At 36.4% G+C, this 21,480-nt stretch overlaps 4 protein-coding genes and 1 long non-coding RNA gene across 9 annotated transcripts; 2 read left to right on the top strand and 3 right to left on the bottom strand.

Moving 5' to 3' along the window:
- Nucleotides 1-389: 389 nt before the first annotated feature.
- LOC110682087 (12-oxophytodienoate reductase 7-like) lies at nucleotides 390-5,254 on the top strand. Of its 5 annotated transcripts, none has more exons than XM_021858327.1 (4): nucleotides 392-1,082; nucleotides 1,197-1,327; nucleotides 1,432-2,116; nucleotides 3,391-3,545. In XM_021858327.1, exons 1-4 carry the CDS (start codon nucleotides 949-951, stop codon nucleotides 3,431-3,433), a joined length of 993 nt encoding a protein of 330 aa, XP_021714019.1. In that variant the 5' UTR covers nucleotides 392-948; the 3' UTR covers nucleotides 3,434-3,545. The 5 variants fall into 5 exon arrangements, with proteins under 5 accessions (XP_021714018.1, XP_021714019.1, XP_021714017.1 ...); XM_021858323.1 differs by lacking the exons at nucleotides 392-1,082; nucleotides 1,197-1,327 and adding exons at nucleotides 3,819-3,949; nucleotides 4,152-5,254 and having other exon boundaries at nucleotides 2,030-2,116; nucleotides 3,391-3,680; XM_021858326.1 differs by having other exon boundaries at nucleotides 390-1,082; nucleotides 1,214-1,327; nucleotides 1,432-3,436.
- Nucleotides 1,822-4,210, bottom strand: LOC110682090. The gene is made up of 3 exons (XR_002503375.1): nucleotides 4,122-4,210; nucleotides 1,992-2,100; nucleotides 1,822-1,910 (listed from the first exon to the last, which is right to left on the bottom strand). It is a non-coding gene; the product is annotated as an uncharacterized LOC110682090 (long non-coding RNA).
- LOC110682085 (nucleobase-ascorbate transporter 11-like) lies at nucleotides 5,093-10,547 on the bottom strand. The gene is made up of 10 exons (XM_021858321.1): nucleotides 9,610-10,547; nucleotides 8,886-8,983; nucleotides 8,596-8,766; nucleotides 8,098-8,198; nucleotides 7,843-7,978; nucleotides 7,640-7,690; nucleotides 6,935-7,222; nucleotides 6,445-6,679; nucleotides 6,051-6,331; nucleotides 5,093-5,661 (listed from the first exon to the last, which is right to left on the bottom strand). The coding sequence occupies exons 1-10, from the start codon at nucleotides 10,202-10,204 to the stop codon at nucleotides 5,440-5,442; spliced, it is 2,178 nt and encodes a 725-aa protein (XP_021714013.1). The 5' UTR covers nucleotides 10,205-10,547; the 3' UTR covers nucleotides 5,093-5,439.
- A 2,464-nt stretch (nucleotides 10,548-13,011) lies between these two features.
- On the bottom strand, nucleotides 13,012-13,814 carry LOC110682088 (protein SKIP34-like). Its single transcript, XM_021858328.1, has one exon. The coding sequence runs from the start codon at nucleotides 13,485-13,487 to the stop codon at nucleotides 13,182-13,184; it is 306 nt and encodes a 101-aa protein (XP_021714020.1). The 5' UTR covers nucleotides 13,488-13,814; the 3' UTR covers nucleotides 13,012-13,181.
- A 697-nt stretch (nucleotides 13,815-14,511) lies between these two features.
- On the top strand, nucleotides 14,512-20,979 carry LOC110682086 (protein ecdysoneless homolog). The gene is made up of 6 exons (XM_021858322.1): nucleotides 14,512-16,246; nucleotides 17,276-17,748; nucleotides 18,137-18,475; nucleotides 19,889-20,004; nucleotides 20,255-20,421; nucleotides 20,601-20,979. The coding sequence occupies exons 1-6, from the start codon at nucleotides 15,581-15,583 to the stop codon at nucleotides 20,799-20,801; spliced, it is 1,962 nt and encodes a 653-aa protein (XP_021714014.1). The 5' UTR covers nucleotides 14,512-15,580; the 3' UTR covers nucleotides 20,802-20,979.
- The last annotated feature ends 501 nt before the right edge of the window (nucleotides 20,980-21,480 follow it).

Raw genomic sequence — 21,480 nt, 5'->3', positions numbered from 1 at the left:
CTGTGAGATATGAGAATGCAGTAGCTCATTATTGGTGAGGTCTAGCTAAATTCTACACATTACTTCACCCTGAAATGAGGTTACTATTCCTAGTTTGTAAATAAATTTGTCTTAACTCTTTTTTTTTATTTTTTTTTTATTTTTTTTATTCAAGTCTATCTAGTTTAAAGTAACAAATAGGTTAAGACCATCTTTTGATGATATGTGCAACATAATCCTGATTGGAAAGGTTACATTTAGCTCAATAGCACTCTTAAATTCATGAGATCAGAGCATGCTAGGTAAGGCCCAGTCTTTTTTTTTTTTTTTTTTTTTTTTTTTATTAATTATTTTTATTTATTTATTTTTTTACTTTTGCACTATTTATTTACATACACTACTTTTATATTTCATAATTTATACTTGAACAAACTTTTTTAAAAAAAAAAATAAATCCAATAGACTAATATTAGCCTTCAAAATATGTAAACTTTTTACAACTTTGATGAGTAAATGTTTTTAATGGTTAAAGTTATGCATTGTTTGATGGGATAACTAAGTACTCCGTAGTAAGTACTTGTTTGCACCACATACTCAACTGTCCACTTGCATAATAATCTAGTTTTTTTTTGTCTCATGTCATCAGCTTTAAATCACGCATGATCAGGACAGAGTTAAAATGAACTTGTATGTACCACAAATAATTAAAAGATAGCACTAAAGATCCAAAACTAGTATGGGAAACCTGAAGTATGACAGATTGACAGTATTCACTAGTAGTCATTAGGGATTTGTCTTCCTGTTGTTCTTGTAAACAACAAACTTACTACACTAAAACCACCAAGAGTGAAGGGGAAGAAAGCAGCAGCAGTAGGGGTTGAACTGCAGGGGAATGATCAATCTGATCATCTATTGAGGGCATATAAGATCGGGAAAGTGGTGGAGCTACGTCTATCTCACCGAGTGGTTATGGCGCCTATGACTCGCTGTCGGGCATTACATGGTATTCCTAATGAAGCCATGGTTCAGTATTACTCACAGCGCGCTACCAATGGTGGCCTTCTCATTTCTGAAGGCACTTTCATCTCTCCCACTGCTCATGGGTAAATTGACTTTCTCTGATCTTATATAATATTATCATAAGATTCAGCATTTTAACAAAAAAACCCTGTAATAAGAGACGATGAATGTTAATGTAGAAGAGCTAATTTCTGCAGTTATCCTCACTGCCCAGGAATTTACCTGGAGGAACAAGTGGAGGCCTGGAAGAGAGTTACTGATGTTGTTCATGCCAAAGGCGCCTATATGTTCTGTCAATTGTGGCATGTAGGCCGTGCCTCGCACCATGGTACATTAACATTCACTTATCTTCATTTATTTATACTCGGACACTAAAACAACAAATTCATAACGTGAAATGAGAGTACCTGATGATATTTTCTGGTGATATAGTATACCAACCAGACGGTGGACCGCCCATATCTTCAACAAACAAGACTATACCAACCAGGTGGAAAATTATATTGCCTGACGGATCATTTTCTGATTATTCAAGCCCTCGAGCTTTAACGACTTCAGAGATCCCACAGATCATTGAACACTACCGTCAAGCAGCCATAAATTCTATTCGAGCAGGATTCGATGGAGTTGAAATTCATGGAGCCTACGGATACCTCATTGACCAGTTCTTGAAGGATGGGATCAATGACAGGACAGATGAATACGGAGGGTCCCTTGAGAATCGATGCAGATTCCTGATGCAGATTCTCGATGCTGTGATCAAAGCCATTGGAATAGAAAGAATCGGGGTGAAGATATCCCCTACATTGTACCACCAAGAAGCCCACGATTCTGATCAGCTAGGCCTCGGCTTAGCAGTGGTAGAGAGACTTAACAAGCTGCAGGAAGAGCAGGGGCTTAAATTCTGTTACCTGCAAATTCAAGCAGGAACTTTTACACATGGGATTACAGAGAAAGAAGCCGAGCTGCTGAGAAAACTCAGGAGAGCATACCAAGGAACCTTCATGATTAGTGGAGGATTCAACAAAGAGCTGGGGATGAAGGCCATTGCTGAAGGTGATGCTGATCTGATTGCTTATGCCCGGCTGTTCCTCTCGAACCCTGATTTGGTCCACAGGTTTGAGATTAATGCACCATTAAATGAGTATGATTCTGCTACATTCTATAGCCATGATCCTGTAGTGGGTTACACTGATTACCCCTTCTTGGATGAAAGCTCTCATCCTTGAGATTAAGAAAACTAGCTTTTAAATAAGGTTTGATTAGTAAGAACTAAGAAGTGTAACAGATTAACCTTTTCTTGAGAATACAAGTGAATGTTTCCTTACAGAATTCTCAGTTACAAGCCTATAAGTTTAAATGAAAATGCTCTCGATTTCCTGTTCTAACTCTAACATAGAATTTCATCTCTTATGTACCTCTCTCACCTAAAATCTTAGACCTTAACTTTCGTTTTAGTGAAGTTAAAAAAGTTGCTATTTTATTTACTTCTTTAAAATCACAACTTGCATGCTTTTTACACACAGCAGTAGCTAAAATGGTTGGAGATCTGAGATTCTGTCAAAGTTATAAAAACATCATCAAGAAAAGATAACAGGAAATCTAAAAATATGACAAAAAGCCACCTTTCAATTTTTAAATAGTCACCCCAACATTATATGAGAGGCTGTGAAAGGGTGATTCCCTTTCCAAGTTTCCATTGGAAACTTCAGTCCATTTGGCTTTCTAAGCTCTATACACATTAACCATATTCAACTTGGAAGACTGATTTTCGAACTTGCAACAGTCTAACAGAACTAGGACAACATGGCATACATCCCTCAACAATATAACAAGTCCCTTTAAGACCAAATACCAATATACCAATAACAGTAGAAGATAATAGTTTTTTTTTTTTTTTTTTTTTTTTTTTTTTTTTTTTTTTTTTTTTTCTGAAAACAGAAGATAATAGTTTAGTCTCCTTAAAATATGAGCTTTTAAATTCAACCAAATATTATCATAATTGGCATAATAGTAGTAGTGGTAAATAATTTTTTCATAATTCACACCAACATTGACTTAATATTTTGTTATGAAATCTTGATCTGAATAGTAGATTAAATCCCTATACATGACAAGCTAATCATAGAATGTGAATTAGTTAGCACTTGGCATCACTAATGACGTAGGAGGTAATTATCTAATATCACTATGAAAGAGTGCTCACAAGTTACAAGTATGATTGGCACTTTGACAATAGAATATATTTTCTTATTGTTCAAAGTCAAAGACTGAGCTTAAAGAAGAGTTTTATCATTATTTCTTTCTTTATAAGACTTATGATGTTACTAACCACCTGAAGAAGACAAAGAAGCTTGTTTTTATGCTGTTTTATATGCTGTATGATAATAGATTAATAGACGGCAGCCTCATCATTGACGAAAAGATAGATTAAAGATGAACACCAAGGAAGAAACAGGAAAGGAAGAGGTGATGAGGAAGCATGATCTACTGAGTGCATACAGGATGGGGAAGGAGGTGGAGCTACGCCTATCTCACAGAGTTGTTATGGCGGCTATGACTCGTTGTAGGGCATTGAATGGCATCCCTAATGATGCCATGGTTGAGTATTACTCTCAGCGTGCTACTAATGGCGGGCTTCTCATTTCTGAAGGCACTTTCATCTCTCCTACTGCTCATGGGTAACTTCTCCTTTTACTCCTTTTAATTGACAATTATCATTTTCAAATCTCTTCATGTACCTTAAAGACTTTCCTGTCTCTATTTTCCCAAAAGTTGATCATAGACTTTTTATTAATGGAGAAGAGTCAATTTTGCAGGTATCCTCACTGCCCAGGGATTTACCAGGAGGAGCAAGTCGAGGCATGGAAGAAAATTACTGATGCCGTTCATGCCAAAGGGGCTTACATCTTCTGTCAGTTGTGGCATGTTGGGCGCGCCTCACACCTTGGTACATTTAAATTCATTGTTCTTCACCTAATTTGTTTTTCATCACTTCTCAAACAAAGTAACTTAAGATACGGAGTAGTTTTTATGAAGCATCTTACAGAATTAATATCCGAGATCATTTTCAGTTCAAGCCATTAAAATGTTAAAAATAAAATCAGAATTTTCATACCAACCTGGTGAGCTCTTCATTTCTTGTGGTACAGCATATCAACCCGGAGGTGTAGCACCAATATCTTCAACAAACAAACCTATATCAAGCAGATGGAAAGTGATACTGCCTAATGGATCACCATCAGATTTTTCAAATCCCAGAGCTTTAACTTCTTCAGAGATACCAGAGATCATTGATCAATACCGTCAAGCAGCCATTAATTCCATTAAAGCAGGTTTCGACGGGGTTGAGTTTCATGCAGCCTATGGCTTCCTCATTGACCAGTTCTTAAAGGATGGAGTCAATGATAGGACAGATCAGTATGGCGGATCCCTTGAAAATCGATGCAGATTCTTGATGCAGATTCTGGATGCTGTAGTTGAAGCCATTGGGATTGAGAGAATCGGCGTGAAAATATCACCAACAATGTACACCCACGACGCCCATGATTCTGACACACTTGCTTTAGGCTTAGCAGTGCTGGAGAGACTTAACAGACGGCAAGAAGAAATAGGACTTAAACTTTCTTACTTGCAAATTCAAGCAGGAACGCTTACCCATGGCATTGGTGAGAAAGAAGCTGAGCAGCTGAAAGAATTCCGGAGAGCATACCAGGGAACCTTCATGATCAGCGGAGGATTCGACAAAGAGCTAGGGATGAAAGCCATTGCTGATGATGATGCTGATCTGATTGCTTATGCCCGGTTTTTCCTTTCAAACCCTGATTTGGTTCGTCGGTTTGAGATTGATGCTCCATTGAATGCATATGATGCTGCTACATTCTATACCCATGATCCTATATTGGGTTACACTGACTACCCCTTCTTGGATGAAAATTGTGAACCCTGATACAGAAATAACTAGCTTGTAAAAAGAAATGATTAGTATTTGATAGACTGCTGAAGAAGAAGAAGCATAACAGACATAATAATTCTTTTCAAATGGATCAAAATTGGAAAGAAGAATGCAAGTAGAAGTTTTTTTTTTTTTTCCTTTTTCATTGATTTCTGAGTTACAATCTTGCTGAATAAACTCAACTTTCTCTTTAAATTAATTCACACTTCCTACTTCACACTCTACTCTTGTAACTTGCAAGGCATGTGACATACACTTTATATTATGTCAATACATAGACTTTTCATTTGTTTCCTATAATGAACTAGTATGCTTGTGCAATTTCCTTAACTCTATTTAAGCTCTAGATCAATAATCCCAAAATCGGGTGAATTAATTGTAGGAAACCCTTCACCCAGTTGAGCCATACCACGAGACCCAAAAGTTCAAGAGACGGCCAAAAAGAAGCAAAAGCCCAAAGAAGCAGCACGAACCAACTGCTGAGGTTATACACCTAGACACTTTGCCCAGCAACAAGCACGACTAACTCCACTAGGAAACTTGTAACTGGCTTGGGAAGAAGCATCTGTTGCCAAATCTTCAGAAGTTGACCACTTATATACCCCTCGTTCTTGCTTGGTGCCAGGAACGGTGTTGTCTAGAACAAAAGCAATCAAGAAGCTCACCACCATGTTCATAGACAAGAGAGCATTCATGGCAAAATCAAACTGGTACATATAAGAGAAACAAGAAATCAGCTCCAAGAAAATCAGGGTAAAAAGATATGGAAAGGCAAGAAAAACCAATATGAACGAGAGTGCCTATAATAAAAACATAAACTAACTTCTTCATATGCTTTTGATGTATGTGTCTAAAATTCTTAAGTTCAGCTTCATTTGGACTGCTGGAAAGAAGGGACACTCACATGAGGTGATAACAAACAGTGATTCGAGACATGGTAAGCTATTTAAAGTGTTATTCCAGACCAAGTTCAGGCATTACAAGGCACAAACAATAAATTCAATTACTGTACAGATATAACACTCCACATAAAATCTTTTCTCGACTAATTATCTATGAATTGCCAGTTTCCTTGTATCATAAAAGCACTACTTACTTGTTTATTGCCAGTGTGAATTGGCCCGTTTGATGCTGCTGCATATGGAATTAGATAACTGGGAAGAATCAGGTTTATCTCAGGTTGAAATTGCTGGAAGTATGCAGGGATGGACAATCCAAGAAACAAGGAAACACCGACTATTCCCATGTTTCGGACACTAGATGCTTGAGTAAATTGCAAATTTAGGAGACCGAGAGCTACAGTGAGGGCCCAAATGAAGCACAACACAGATGCAGCAAGTGCTAGTGGAATGGAAGCAAGGATACCACCTACTTTTCCTGCAGTCAAAAAACATATTGATATACATTACTAAGTGGTGCACAAAATTATAACAAAACAAGAAATATTTAACTGGAATTGTCTTGAATCTGTGTGGCAAGATGTATTTTACCTATAAAAGATAACAAAATTAAAAGAACAGCACCAAGCTGTACACCCTTTCGATTTGCTACCTCAGTTATGCTGATTGTATGCACATTCTCAGTTAAAGTTGTTGATCCAGTTCCGGTACCCCATAGTCCAGCCAGTAAACTGCAAAAACCTTCCATCCCAATTCCCCTAGTCACAATTCCTGGGGTTGGAGGCTTTGAATTGACTTTTAATGATGCAGAATAATATGTTGCAACCTGCTCGTTACATGTATCTTCAATGAGTACTAAAAATTCATCACGTGATTAAAATGGTACCAGAAAACAATATGATTCACAGTTCAAGTGGTAAACTACTAAAGAACTCCACATTAAAGTAAATTTTGATAAATGCAAAGTTGGAGCACATAATCAATTATCATTAGAAATAGATTTCCTTGATGTAAGAAGCTTTCTTTTCTTTTTAATTTGGACATCTATGAGCAATACCATCCTAGAAGAAAGGGTACCTACCGAATCTACTGATGAAACGAGTGATACGATGATCATAATTATAGAGGTCCTGAAGCGGAAGATAGGGATGCCCCATTGCAATGGGTATGGAATCCGGACCCAAGCAGAAGTACTCCATGCATCTGAAACATCTGTACGGCAGTGCTTCATGGTATATGCGTGCTTTATGCATGCATCAACCAGTATGTTCGAACTTGGGATGTTGGGGCTGCAACCCTTGAAGTTATAGGCTCCCCCAACTGTCAGAAAGAGAGCATATGTCCATACAATCATAATACTAAGCGGCACCTGCAAATGTTTACAGACACAGGTCAGTAAAATAACTAAATAAAAGCCAGCTAAATTTGCAGAAAATTTCCTGCCCCTCAATTTCTATACGAAGTATATGTTTCAATTAATAAAATTTACTAAATTAGAATGATTAAGAAATTCCAAAGAGCTCATTTTGGTATATCATCCTTGTTTTAAATGAAGGAAAAAGCAGAGTTAGCTTAAGTATTAGTAGCCAATCAATCTGCCTTGTAAAATAGGAAAGAATACAACTTAACAAAAGAATCAGAGCTCAGACCAATGCCCCACAATATAAATAGGAAGATTATCTCAGTACTATGATTGCATAAATTCAAAATTATGGAAGTTATTATGGAAAGACTGCAGTAACATGCAGCTTACCAGAAAATCTAGACAGGAAATTGACATACATACCGCATAAATTTGGAAAATTCGATGGCCTGATATAAATACTCCCCGAATGTACTGAAAATCAGGGGAAACAAAAATCAAATAGCTTTCAAAATCTTGAATAATCATTGAAGTTTTTACATTTATGGATAACTCATGTCACCATGGATGTGAATCAGATTTCAGTTTAGCAAACAACAACCACTTATAGCAATAAGACGGCTCACCAAGGTAAAGAAAAGAAGCAACACTATTAGGGGTATGCTTATTTCAACACAACTGCCAGCTTGAGGAAACCCGTAGCTGAAAAATGCTAAACCTACAGCGGCCATTGTTGGTGCAACCACAACCGGGTTAATCAACCTGCAGTAGAAACATTCAAATGAACACTGATGTAAACTTAAAATAAAAATATTATCTAGAGATAAGGTAGGCTATGAGACTTTTCAAAAGTTATTCTTCGAATTGAACCTTTAACATACCTTAATAGCAAAGACATAAGACCACTAAATCCCAACATGCACTGAAAAAGTGACCCAATCATAATAGCCCCTTGTAGTTCTCTCATTATGTACCTGAATTTCTGTATTTCATTAAATGGTATAAAATAGAAAAATACGTCATTGGAATGGCAATAACATTAATAAATGAAGAGTAGCAGCAGGACTCTGTGTTACTGAATTCATCTCATGGAAACCAGTAAGTTGACTTAGATCACTTATTAAAGAGGCAGACAGGTAAACACTCATAAGCTATATTACATGGAATGAGTTGGATGTCGTTATATCCCTAACAATTCTGTTAAACAATACTGAATATTTCTCAAGATACAATCAAATTTCATTTTAATCCTACACTAATTGTGTTTTAAGGAGTGAAGACACTGATATATTGATATCTGCCTATCTCTACTAGTCTACAGCTTAAAACATATGAAGTACAAAAAAAATAAAAATAAAGAAAATCAAAACAAAACTTACATGCTGTGTAAGATTGCGAAACTCCTCAGAGTTCATAATAACTAGTGCTGGAGCCAAATATACAAATGAGCCTCCCTGTACCAAAGGAAGACGAGTCCCAAGGAATGAATGCAGCAGCGTTGTGATGCCAGACACCAGCAACACTGTGGACACTACATTTGCTGTATCTTTCTGAGACATGGAAGAACAAATTGATTTCAGATACAAATTTCATCATATCAGTACACTCGTCTTGCTTTATAAACAAAATACGGTGTAATAATTTTAGACAAAAGCAACAAGATACTTACATCAGTTCCGCCCATTGCTGGTACCATTATAAGAGGTATTAAAACAAGTGAACCAGCAATTGAGAAATAATGCTGGAAACCATAATAGATTACTGGAACTGCCATACAAAGAACCAAATATGAGTCACAGTCTACACAAACAAGATAGTAATCTCACAAGAAGAAAATTACAAGACAACGACGATGATTATATGAAAATATGAAAGGCACCTTGCTGGCTAACTCAATAGATTTAGTGTTTCATGCTTAAAACCTTGGATATTAAAACTGATAGAACAGAACATGGGTAATCTTATTTTATGTATGGATTCAAGGACCGTGTGACTTTTCATCTCATCCAAACCATTCGTCTAACACGAAAAAGCTGCCCAATGCTAATTGAAGCTCCAATTAAACAACATTTTCATTCTAAAGATAACAAATTTTCAACAGAACATTATGCCTCAGGTCTAGCATCTCTTATCAACAATTAACAAGTCATTTTATCTTATTATCATCTCTTATCAACAAGTAACAAGTCATTTTATCTTACTATCATCCCTATCATCACCAATACTCAATATCGTCATATTCCAATTCATTGCAAGAATCATGCATGATTATTCAAGTTCTTTATATATTTATTTATAAAATCATAAATATGGAGCAATAGCTTTTAAGTATGAAGCAACTAGGCAAAATTATAAACTTATAAAACAAATAACAATAAATAAAACATACTCACCAAAACCAGGATTATCCAAAATCCCACTTTTAACTTTAAAAACCTTAGGCTGTCTTCTCAAAATTGGGTCTTCTAAATTAGGGGACTTCCCATACAAACCCCCTTCATTTTCACCATTAAACTCCATATTTTGACCTTCATGAAATTCATTCCCACCTCCATTATTACCATTCTCATCCACCCCAACTCTCCTTTCCTCATTTATAGACCCCAAAACATCTGTATTCTCATTGAATTCCCTCCTTTCCTCATTCCCATTCCCATTCCTATTCCTTTGGATTCCATTACCAAGTGGCTGAATTTCAGCATCTGTTTCCCCTCTTTTTCTATTACCATCATTTTCTCTCTCCTCAATGGAATCATTCCCAACTCTTTCATTCCTTAAATTATTCCTAGTATTTGAAGTTGAAGCAGTTGATTCACCAGAGAAAAGTGAGACAAACCCAGTTCTTTTAGCCCAAGATCTTAAATCTCTTGGGTCATGATCTCTCTTTGGAACAAATGTCTCAATTTTTACGTCGTTGGTAGGGTTCGAACTTGTGCCCTTTTGCTTTTTAGACTTATCCATGGCTTTTGAGCTTGACCCTTTTACCATTTCTTGGGTATTGCTTAAATACAAGCTTTAGTTGAAGATTTGAACTGGGGTACTGTGCTAAGATTGAAGTATGAAAAGGAATGATTTTGAAGAAAGAGTAAAAATTAAGCAAAAGAGTTAATAATAATGTGAATTAGCAACATAATTAGGAAATGGTGGCATGTAATTATGATTTATGAAGTGTGTTTGGTGGTTCAATGAAGTTTTTAGGAGAGTAAAGGAGATGAAATTGATAATGGGAGCATCTTTGATTTCTTAATCTATCTTTTGAATTTGCCACTTTTTGTTTTTTAGCATGTTCCTATTCAAATTTTCTAACCTGCAAAACTGTTTATCAGTTGATTGTTACAATTTACAAATGAGAGTAAAATAAAGTAGTTTGGAAGTGGAACTATAATAAAAATGTTTCATTGATAAATGTACTTTTTGTGCCGTTGGAAGATTGGGGCGGGTAAGAATCTTGCGGACCCTAACTGGGTGGTGGGTACGGCACAGTCGGGCTGTTTGATTTGGACACGGGCCAAATCAAATTCAGATGAGAAGTCTTTTGGTTCAGATATAGAATGTCAAACTTGTTTTCTTCACCTAAAATCAGAAGATTATAAGATACACATAAAGTGATCATAAGGGGAAAAAAACCCTCTTATTTAGAAGATGCAAAGTGTTAGATTATAAGATACATATATTATGTTCTCTATTTATATATCGTTCAAGGATAGAGTTAAGTTCAGAGTGGTATAAATTGAAGATTTAATTAGTAAGAAACTAAGAATCATTATCCCAACTTGGTAGGACAAACTGAAATTGCCTAACACAATCAAATTAAAGAGGAATTTAAGATAGTGAGTTAGAAAGTGGGGTTGAATCAATCAAATTTGGACAACTTTTCAAGTGACATGCCCAAAAAAATAAAATAAAAATAATTAAATAAATATTCCTATGAATCCTATCACATCAAACTAATTTTAGGGAAAATTGGTCACAATAACACCACCTATTAACAAGGTGCATAGAATAGCACCACTTATTTGAAAATTAATCTATAACACAACCTATTGTATAGGGTGCATTAAATGACATTATTGAAACTGGAGGTCGGAGATTTCACTAGAGATTCCACCTCGTGATGTCATTGTGGTCAATTTTCTCATTTCTTAGGCTAAAGTAGAAGTATATAAAATCCAAAAAAAATGACGTGGATATGTCTAGAAATGTGAATCAATTTCATCACATATCCAATGATAGATCAAATTCATCCAAAGGTTAAGATGATAGAGCTATTGTGGTCAAAAAGTTACAATAACAGTCTTCAACAATACCCTCCTTCAATTGTCTTTTAAGTGCAACTTTGGATTTTCAAGATAGCAGAGTCCTGAAATTAATTATCAAATGATTTAATCCCTCAATATGGAATATACAGCAATGTGACATAATCTTATAGTTAAACAAAATGATTAGGATAGTTGGACTAATCTCGATTTATAATAGCTTGAATTATCACTAACACTAATAACGAACGTTTAATGATACCAAGTTGTGCTTAGTTTATATTAGTACCAAACTACCAATATGCCTTACATTAATACCAAACCCAATCGGACCATTGCAGGTTTACCATTGTCGTTACATCACCAATATATTTATATACAAGGGAAAAGTTGAAAATCTATCAAAAATGTGTTCCAATAACCAATACAAATTCATACACATCTACAGACCAAATACAAATATGAAGTACTAGATTGAACACACGTTGCTTATATCCACTTATATGCATTTTAATTCCTACAATCATCACAAATTCTCAAACATGTTGCACCTTACTTCAGGAGAAGCATCATGAATCAAGCAGAAGTAAAATGAAATAGAAGTTAGAACTTCTAAGAGCGGAATCAGAGGATTGCTATCAGAAGTAGCAGCACAAATGAAAGCAAGAGTTGGTATCAGCTTTAAACAAGTTGGATTTCACTCACAGGTTTGACAAATAAACGTGGCGGTCACCAACCTCAATCGTGACAATGCAACATGCCAAGGCCCATGATCAATATAATCAACCAGATTTATAATCTACAATCACCAAATCCTGTTATTTCCCCAAAATATAAAGCTATACATCATTCTCAATGGCTGAAGCTTGCTTCAAAACCCTGTTAATGTTGTTTCAAAACTATAAAGCCGCACTCAACGTACAGTATAAATGGACAGGTGCATTTCGGAAGAACACAACAACAAGCCATCATGGAAGAGAGTATGATCCTAATTCGTATTATCATAAATGTAGACACAAAACACAATTTCAAGTTCAATACTTCGTATTATCAAAGCACTAATTATTGTAAAACGGAAGTAATTTATAAGATGAAGAGAGCATATATACACAGCAATGGGTCGTAATTTCTCATGTATGATGATTTGAATACGAATTGAACTACTTGACACTTAGTGGCCAAGACCATTCACATAACACAACATCTATTGGATTACAAGTAGATGAATGTTACACAAAAATAATCAAATATGCTTTGATTTGACTACAAAACATGTTGCAGAAAATACATTAAAGATCACAAAACATCAATGAATTTAGACAATTTTCTACAACAACAAATTACAAGAGCAGTCCAAATTTAGTTAGCAAACATTATATTTCCATATCACAAATTCACAACAGCATTCCAATTAAAAATTAATGAACACAAATCAACTAACTTGAATTTTTGTTTCGAACCAAAAATAAATAAATTTGACAGCATAAGAATCATAATCATAGAAAACCCCTAAATTCCACACACAATTAAAAACAAAAGAAATTAAATGAATCTTGTAATAGAGAAATGATTTCTTATAAATTAGTTGATAAATTATACAACACGAACCCTAATTTTTTGTTTTTATCAATAAAGCAAAAAAAATGAAAATCAAACATAAAATATATACAACAACAACAAAAAAAAAAAAAAAAAAAAAGGTAAAAAGTTTATTGAGGGGGTACAGATACAGGGGAGAGGAGGCGAGCGAGGAGTTGTTGCTGTTGAAGGAAGCGTCGTTGAAGGTAGGATTCAATGATCTCCATGACTAAAACGAAGCGTTTTGTTTCATGAAGCTGACGAGTGAGGGCGGCTTCTCTAGCCCTGGCTTGTTGGAGTCTGAACTCGGTCTCAGCTGCTCGCGCTCTCAAATCCTCGAGAAGAGCAACCGATCTTGCGACGGCGGCGGCCGTCGATTGTGGCGGCGTGTGATTGTCTTTTTCTCGTCGCCATTCTTCTTCGTGATTGTAGCACATCCTTATCTTTTTTTTATTTTTTATTTTTTTTTGGGAAAGGGGAGAGAAAAATAGAGGGTAGATTTATGATATGAGGTGGCGGGTGGGGACTGGAATGTCCAAAGTCAAGGAACTCAGGAGTTCTTGACTTGTTGACTTTTTTTAGGGGGTTGGGGACATGGGAATAACCGAACAAGGCTGACGAACCCCCCTCCTAATGCTATCAATTTAAGTCGCTATGCTTAATGCTTTAGCCACTACTCCATCTGTCAAGGGAAAATTTAAAAACTACGGAGTAACTTTTTTTTTCTAACTTAGGGACCAAGGAGGTTCCCGTGATGGCGTCTATACCAACCTACTACGATAACCAAGGCAAGACAAGCAAATTAAGGCAAAAACAAGACTACTTATTATCACTTTGAGAATGAGAGTACAATACAAGGCAATGAGCCCGAATAAGTGAGTGCCCAACGAATGGGGCAAGTCCTCTATTTATACTACTCAAGAGTTGGCCACATCCCGGCCAAATAGGAATACAACGTGTCTCACTGTCTTGCATGCATGTTTGCCACTTAAGGGAGAGTAGTGGGCTTCGTGTGTGGTTACTATAACCGCCCACTTCTCCACTACCAACCCCTCCTAGAAATAAGGGATGGATGCCACGCCATCCCACATTCTTCTCAACTGATGAGCGGTTATCACTTCGTGGTAACCGTCTCCCATGATCCCCATTACGCGGGTAACCGTCAACCCACGTTCTCCACTAAGTCACCCAAGTAATCGTCAAGTAACTACCCCCACTCGTGATCCCTGTAAATAGGGTTCACTCTAGTTATCAACCACACACACACTAAGTTATGCTTAGACTCCCAGAGCCTCACAAATCTTAGCCAATGTGTTCCAGCCATGGTGCACCGACTTGGATCAAGTCATAACTTTAAGCCAACCCCCTAACCAAATCCCATCGTGCCATAGCCCCCATAGGCTATCCTATGTCCAAGGCTACGCTCATGATCCTTGGCCATGACGCCACCCAAGGATGGCCACCAACCCATGAGCAAGCACCTGCCCCCTAAAGAGCTTTATATTAATCTGGTTAAGTGATACTAGTGAACACCCAACTGACGAAAACACAATAATGGTCCCATGGGCCGATCTCTTGCCCATGGTCCCATCGGTGTTGTGGTTAAGAGGCTACTTAGGTCCTCTTAGTATCGACGATATATACTCAATAAATCCCTTAACCCCCTTATTTGCATCGACAAGTAGTTTACAATGTTTGTACCCCCAATCCCCAATTTAGTTCTTGTATTAGTCTGGCTTCAGAGAGTTAAATTTTCGCTTAGTAGTCTTGAGTCAATTGGGAACTAGCATCCTTTTTGGACTGTTGTCAAAAAATAAAAAATAAAAAAAAAATCTTCCACCTCTTATTTTCCTTGTATTTCTAACTGAATTTCCCTCTAGTATCTTCCCTATCCTCCACTATTAAACAAAAGACACACTTATCGTTAACCTCATACTTTGTGGCTAAAAACCATTAATTACTTGCCAAGTGAACATAAGAAATATTGGCTTGATATTTATCATTAGCTTTATACTTTCTTCAAGAACGTGTGATCCTCTAAAAATGAATTTGTGACAAATAACAAGTAAATGTTAGGTGTAAAATGAGTTTTTTTATCATGTTATTGAAAGAGTTATGCTCCCTCGTACGTTGGATTTCTTATCACAAAACTTTATTATACTTTTTGACGGCATTCAAAACCTGAGATCAAATTTTGTCTACATCATTATTCTTTTTATTCTCTATACACATGCAACAAAAAAAACAAAAAAACACACAAAAGTATAGCATTAAAACTTGACTCATTTGATAATCTTGTTGTCTCATAAAACACTCGAAATCTTGTCAAATGAAGTGTTGACTGTTGAGTGAATTTTTTAGACACCGCCATTAGACTACCAAAAAATATGGGTTGAAATGAGAACTCTCAAGAAGCAACTCAACTACTCCTCAACAAGTCCACAAGCAAAACAAAACCACAAAGCGCGGGGTTTACTTTCTCTCTCTAAATTAAAGCGACATAGTTTTAAAGCTTCTCCAACCTTCAACAATGGCGGAAAACCACCATTACCAAACCTTCGAAGATCCTTTCTCAACCAAACATTCCCGACTTCCAGACGACACCGTCTTCTACTCCATCTACTCCGACTCTTCTCTCTCTTCAACTTCTTCTTCCGCCATTGCCGACGACCTCCAAGCTCTGCACCTCCAAATCCTCACCACTCTCTCTCCTCTCACCTCCGACTACATTTGGCAACACGAACCTTTCTCCCTTTCTCTCTCCTCCTCCGACGACCTCCCTCACCTCCATGGAAAGCTTCGGTACGGCGACAACCTCGACGACGAGTGGTTCGTTGTCTTCCTTCTCTTTCATATTTCTCTCTCATTTCCTTCTCTTTCTATTCGTGTTTGGGATTCTGATGGTGAGTTTCTGCTAATTGAAGCCGCCTTTCATCTTCCTCGTTGGATTAATCCAGAAAATTCAAATAATCGCGTTTTTATTCGGAAAAATGAAGTTCATATTATTCCGAAGAAGAAGTTTCCTTCTCTTCCTACTTTGAAAGATGCTCTTAAGTTGTTGATTGAGCATCCTGAGGTTACTAGGGCTTCGGATTCGGTTCAGTCGGCGATTAAGGGTCGGATTTCGGAGTATCCTGAAAGAGCGAGGCGGAATATTCATCGTGTTAGGGTTAGGGTTCCGATTTCTGTTGCTCAGGTGATTAATTTGACCTATTATTGTTTTTTACTCCGTATTTACTTATAATCGTTATTTTATGTTAACCTAATGCAATTTGATTGGAATTAACTTTAGTTTAGTTTATTTGAACCAGTCGTCCAGTCGATAATTTGGATGCAATGAAGTATGTATGATTTTCAAATTATACTTCATTTAAGCTTAGTAGTGTAGACACGATGAATTTTAATTTTGAAGCAATGAGAAGGTTTTACATTTGCTTCAAATGATTGATTAGAAGTATAGATTGGGCTTCAACTTTGGAAGTCTGGTTATATTATTGTTTATACGTTTGGACAAGAATAAAATGATGATTTTGACAGTTTTTAATCCGTGCAATTGTCAGTTTGTCTATAAGACTTAGGGAGTGTTTTGGTTTGCATGATGGTATGGGGTTGGAATCAAGAATGAAGCTATGATGATTTATGTTTGGATTTTAATTCTTAGTACTAACTACTAAGTGTTCGGTTCAATTCTGGAATGAGTTTTTCTTCTTTAATTTGATACTTGAAGTATTGGTATGGCCCAAACCCACAATCCCCTTGGGTTTTTGGATTTAAAATTATAAAATCATCAACCAAACACATGATATGGGTTTAAATCGTTCCAAATCCATACCTCATTCCTATATTTCATGAACCAAACGTCCCCTTAGTAGATATAGAAGAGAGGTTGATATAACAATAGAAAAGAGAAAGAAATTGATAAAGTGAAACATGATTTTTACATACAAACTACTTAATGATAAATATGGGGAGTTCAATGTGTTTATCAGGGATTCAAGTTCAAGTTAGTATAATTGACCACATTCGTAGGGGTATCTAAGATAATCCTATGAAAGTTGAGCTATTACTTTTTACCTTCAAGAGTACAAAAAGATGAGCTATTACTTTTTATATTTTTCATTTTCTTGCAGGGTCAGACTCCTTACGTTTTGCATTTTTCTAGATCTCATTGAGTTGTTTTTTATTTTATTTTATTTTATTTTTATTTTTACATTTTTTAATGTAGGTATTGAGGCATGAGCCCTGTCTTATTTCCTTGGCAGTTGAGGGATTTTATGACCGTGATATTGATTCAATGAAATATGCTGCAAACATGGAGAAGTTTTTGCCTAAGGGTCGTGAGGAGGAGCTGGTTCTGGTATCTGTGAAGATGTCGAGGGCAATGTATGCTCAATTGTTGCAGCAGAAGTTTCAGGCTCCTAAGTGTTATCCCATGCCTCCCATGCCACCAAGGACAGATCAGACTACATACACAGAGGCTGAACTGGGGATGAAGATTGCTTGTGGGTTTGAAATGGTTTATCAGCATAGGAAGAGGGAGGGAGAGGAAGGAAAAGGAGGTACTTGGGAGGCATTTAGGGAGAGTTTGGAGAAGAGTGGGTACTTCAAAGGACTGCTTCCAGGATCTAAAGAGTACAAGCAATTGATGGAGAAGGCAGAGGAGTACTACAGAAAGAGTGCCTTGCATTATAGGGCCAGGTATAATACTGGTTATTAGTTATCAAAATCTTCAACTTTGGTTGATGTTTTCACTTTTCAGTGCCTGAAACTGTTTTTTAAGCTCACTTGTTATATTTTACCCGTGTAATTTCTTGTTTTAATATGCACATAGTGTTCTCATATCTAACTGTTTTGGGAAACAGTTGCTATATGTCCACAAATTGTGGCCGCAACAAAAATTTGGAAAAAGAACATTCATAGCTTACCTTATTTAGACCAATTAAAAGATTTGTATCCTTAGTCTAGGTTAAATTTTGATGCTCTTGCATTTGTTGTTTGAATTGACAATGCTTATTTTGCATCTGTATGTTATGTTAAAACCTATCTTTCCTGACTTTCAATAATTAATATCTTTTGAATGAAACAGTGAAATTTTAAGTGCTCCAGTGAAGAGAATAGATGAGATTCTTGCTTCATCACACTCCCCTGATGATTTCAAGGATCAAGAAGTGCCTTCATCTGATGATGATTCTTGGCTTTATGGCGGGGAAGAAGAGTTGAAATCTGTTCTTGAGGAAAGACAAAAGGAAATGGACAATTATGAGCAACGACAGAAAAGGAAACAGAAAGGAAAGGATAAGGTCAATGATGATGATTCATCCAACCTGAATAAGGACGATTTTGATTTAGGAGAAATAGCAAAGTCCATGAAGTCATTTGTACAAAATGTATCAAGTTACCAAGGAGCAGAAGTACCTGATGACAGGTTTGCATACTTCAAACTAGCTTTGATTTTCTTCCTTTTGCCTTTGATAGAATCTGGTTATTATTATCATTATCTGTTTGCCTTGGTAACTTGATACATTTTGTACAAATGACTTCTTGCTCTGTACTTCTGTAGTGCTTTTTAGTTTGATTAATCCACTTGATTAGTGTTTTGAAACTTTGAGATGTAGACTTGATTGTTGATACTCCACGTGGGGGTGCCAAGTGTTTCCTACTCTGTTGTGATGTTTACTTGTTGGGCTTTGATGCAGACTGGTGTTGTTGACAGCATTTTCAAATTTGATGCCTTTTTAGTCACTTGATGACACCTAGTGCTTTAATTGTTAAGCCTTAACTCCTAGAAGATTGATCTCATGTCAATATGTTGTATATAAATCTCCTCTCTGCTTATTGGTAAATTCGGTGCGAAGTCTCTCTGAGAACTCCCATATGGATACTGCTTCCTTTCTATTTAGGCTGCTCATGCATTCCTACAAAGATATCTTTTTTTTTTTTTTTTTTTTTTTTTTTCTCACTTGTAGGACTTTTTGGACTTCACAAGTATTCTATGTAATTGAGGCATAATTTGTTTGGGCATTATTATTGGATCTGCCCTTTATTTCATTGGTCCAAGGAAATGATATCTTGTCAATATGGTAAATGGTTTGATCTCTCATCTGACTCTTTATCTTATCCCAATTTCTCATGCTTGTTCCTATCTTTGACATAGTTATGGACTATGGACACTGCACTTCATTTTGAACCAAAACCACATAAACTTTTCATATAATAGCAGTCTCACACATGGAGATGCGTCCATTCCGACACTTGCACCCAAGTCCAAGTAAATTATTCAAAAGTAGTTCTTCGTATTAACTTTTGTTGAACAAGAGGCATTTCTCTTGAAAAATCTTCAGTATAGTAAGTGTCCTGTTAAAACTTTATTTGACAGCTTGTACTAATGCTCAGTAGCACTACAGAAGTTATATCTACAGAACTTTATTTATTATTACGAGTTTTTTTTTTTTTTGGTTGGGGTGGGGGGTGGGGGGTTTGAAGAAATCGTTGGCATTTGCCATTGCATGTTTATAGGTTAGCTAGTTGGAATGCTGTTCTTTGTTTGTGTGCATACTGAAATGTTTGATAATCAACATAACCAGCAGCATTAGGGGTGAAAAATGATTACTCATGCTTATTCCTCTGGAAAAAGGTGTCTATTAATTGTGTTTTTGTGCTTTAAGGGGTGAAAAATGATTACTCATGCTTATTCCTCTGGAAAAAGGTGTCTATTAATTGTGTTTTTGTGCTTTAAGGGGTGAAAAATGATTACTCATGCTTATTCCTCTGGAAAAAGGCGTCTATTAATTGTGTTTTTGTGCTTAAAGTTTAATTGATTTTGTTTTCTCCATCTTAGAGACCTGAAAGATGTGGAATTTGACATGGATCGTTTCATGAAAGAGCTTGAATCAGTAACAAGGGCTCCTGGTGGTGAAGATGATGCAGAGGAAGGATCTTCTGACATGGATTTTGGTATGATTTATTACTTTAGGGAGGTTGGGCCTTTGGGGGTATGATCTGTTAAATTGGGTTTTTTCCACTCAAAAATGCCAACCAGGCTATACTCTAGCTTAATGTTAATGATTCAACTGTTGTACATCCTCACTCCAAGAGGAGGAGGTCATAGGTTTCAGGGGGAAAAAAGTATTGGCTACCTTCTACGCATAGGCATATTTGCATGTGTTTTGTTTGATTAGGTTTGACTGGTGATCAAATTGTGCAGATGAGTCCGAGGACGAGAGTGATATGGAAGAACCTGAAGAGCATGGTGAAGAGAAGCAGGGGGATTTTATGAATGCTTATACAGATGCTCTTAATGAAGAGCTGAGAAGTTCTACTCTTAAGAAGAGCTTTGTACGGGCAACTGATCAATCTCTAAAGAAAGATGAGGTTTTTCTTGATCCTTTTTTTTCCTTGATCCCTTTTTATTTTTTCTTGGTTGATTGCCCTTGTACAGAGTACTTTCATTTCCAGCATTTATTGTAAATTAATTTTTCTGAGGGGATTTTTAGAATACAATATGAAGTATAGAAATAAGGTTCCTATTGCTGATTGATTTTGGTGTACAGGGTATGTCAAATGCTACAGAAGACATGGACGAGGACTTTACTCCGGTGGATGTAGATGTGAATCTTGTGAAGAGCTTGCTTGATTCATTTTCTTCTCAGCAGGGCCTCCCCGGTCCTGCTTCCAACCTGCTTGGTCTTATGGGCAAGCAGCTCCCACAAGATGATGCTGACAAAGGGAAAGGCAAGGGCAAAATATTATGAAAAAGCCTTTTCATTAGCTGCTTTCGAGTCTCATGTAGTCATGTTATAGTTTTAGCCTTTTAGTAGTTCATGTTGTTTGTACAGTGACAATTGCATGTTTGATAATGTTAAATTATAACACCCCCTTCTATAGATTATTTACCACAACCACCAATGTCAGTACCGCTTTTTCTAGTTATTTTAACTCTTTCGAGTTATAACAGGAGAGATAATCAAATACGAAGTACGGAGTATGAAGCAACCTTGTGGACTCTGTTTGGGATGCAACAGAAAGACAACAGAAAATAAAATTTTACTTGTATATCGCAAAACGATTCTGTTTGCCTTGGTAGTTGCTATTCTGTTTTCAGAAAAAAATTCATGGGCCCAGGATTCTGTTTCTGTTGAATTGTGACCTGATGACTGTGATGAGTGATGACATTTTGGAGTCTATGAGATTTTGGTGCCAAAGAGGCCAAGCTTGTTGTTTTGGTAATATTGCAAAATGGTAGGTAAGTCCTTTTTTGTTGGTGAAAAAGAGGGGCAAGCCCCAAAAAGAACAAAAACATTCGTGTATCAGTTAAATAGTACTCCAATGATCCGATCAGTTTACACTAGAACTTAAAATGAATAACATTAGTTTCAAATTAAATTAACACGAATTTTAAAGTAAGAATGTGAAACACATAATACTACATTG

The sequence above is a fragment of the Chenopodium quinoa genome, unplaced genomic scaffold, assembly GCF_001683475.1.
Source record: "Chenopodium quinoa cultivar QQ74 unplaced genomic scaffold, ASM168347v1, whole genome shotgun sequence".
Taxonomy (NCBI): domain Eukaryota; kingdom Viridiplantae; phylum Streptophyta; class Magnoliopsida; order Caryophyllales; family Amaranthaceae; genus Chenopodium; species Chenopodium quinoa.
This window is presented reverse-complemented; position numbering and strand designations above follow the sequence as displayed.

Bases quoted from the DNA above. Each gene is read 5' to 3' on its own strand.
- LOC110682085 (XM_021858321.1), bottom strand. From the start codon at position 10,204: ATGGTAAAAGGGTCAAGCTCAAAAGCCATGGATAAGTCTAAAAAGCAA. The intron at 8,199-8,595 runs GTAAGTTTTGTT...AATGAAATACAG, and splicing joins TTCGCAATCTTACACAGCAT to AAATTCAGGTACATAATGAG. The intron at 7,979-8,097 runs GTATGTTAAAGG...TTTCTACTGCAG, and splicing joins CTTATGTCTTTGCTATTAAG to GTTGATTAACCCGGTTGTGG.
- LOC110682087 (XM_021858323.1), top strand. From the start codon at position 3,436: ATGAACACCAAGGAAGAAACAGGAAAGGAAGAGGTGATGAGGAAGCAT. The intron at 3,681-3,818 runs GTAACTTCTCCT...TCAATTTTGCAG, and splicing joins ATCTCTCCTACTGCTCATGG to GTATCCTCACTGCCCAGGGA. The intron at 3,950-4,151 runs GTACATTTAAAT...CTTGTGGTACAG, and splicing joins TGGGCGCGCCTCACACCTTG to CATATCAACCCGGAGGTGTA.
- LOC110682086 (XM_021858322.1), top strand. From the start codon at position 15,581: ATGGCGGAAAACCACCATTACCAAACCTTCGAAGATCCTTTCTCAACC. The intron at 16,247-17,275 runs GTGATTAATTTG...TTTTTAATGTAG, and splicing joins TTCCGATTTCTGTTGCTCAG to GTATTGAGGCATGAGCCCTG. The intron at 17,749-18,136 runs GTATAATACTGG...TGAATGAAACAG, and splicing joins GCCTTGCATTATAGGGCCAG to TGAAATTTTAAGTGCTCCAG.
- LOC110682088 (XM_021858328.1), bottom strand. From the start codon at position 13,487: ATGTGCTACAATCACGAAGAAGAATGGCGACGAGAAAAAGACAATCAC.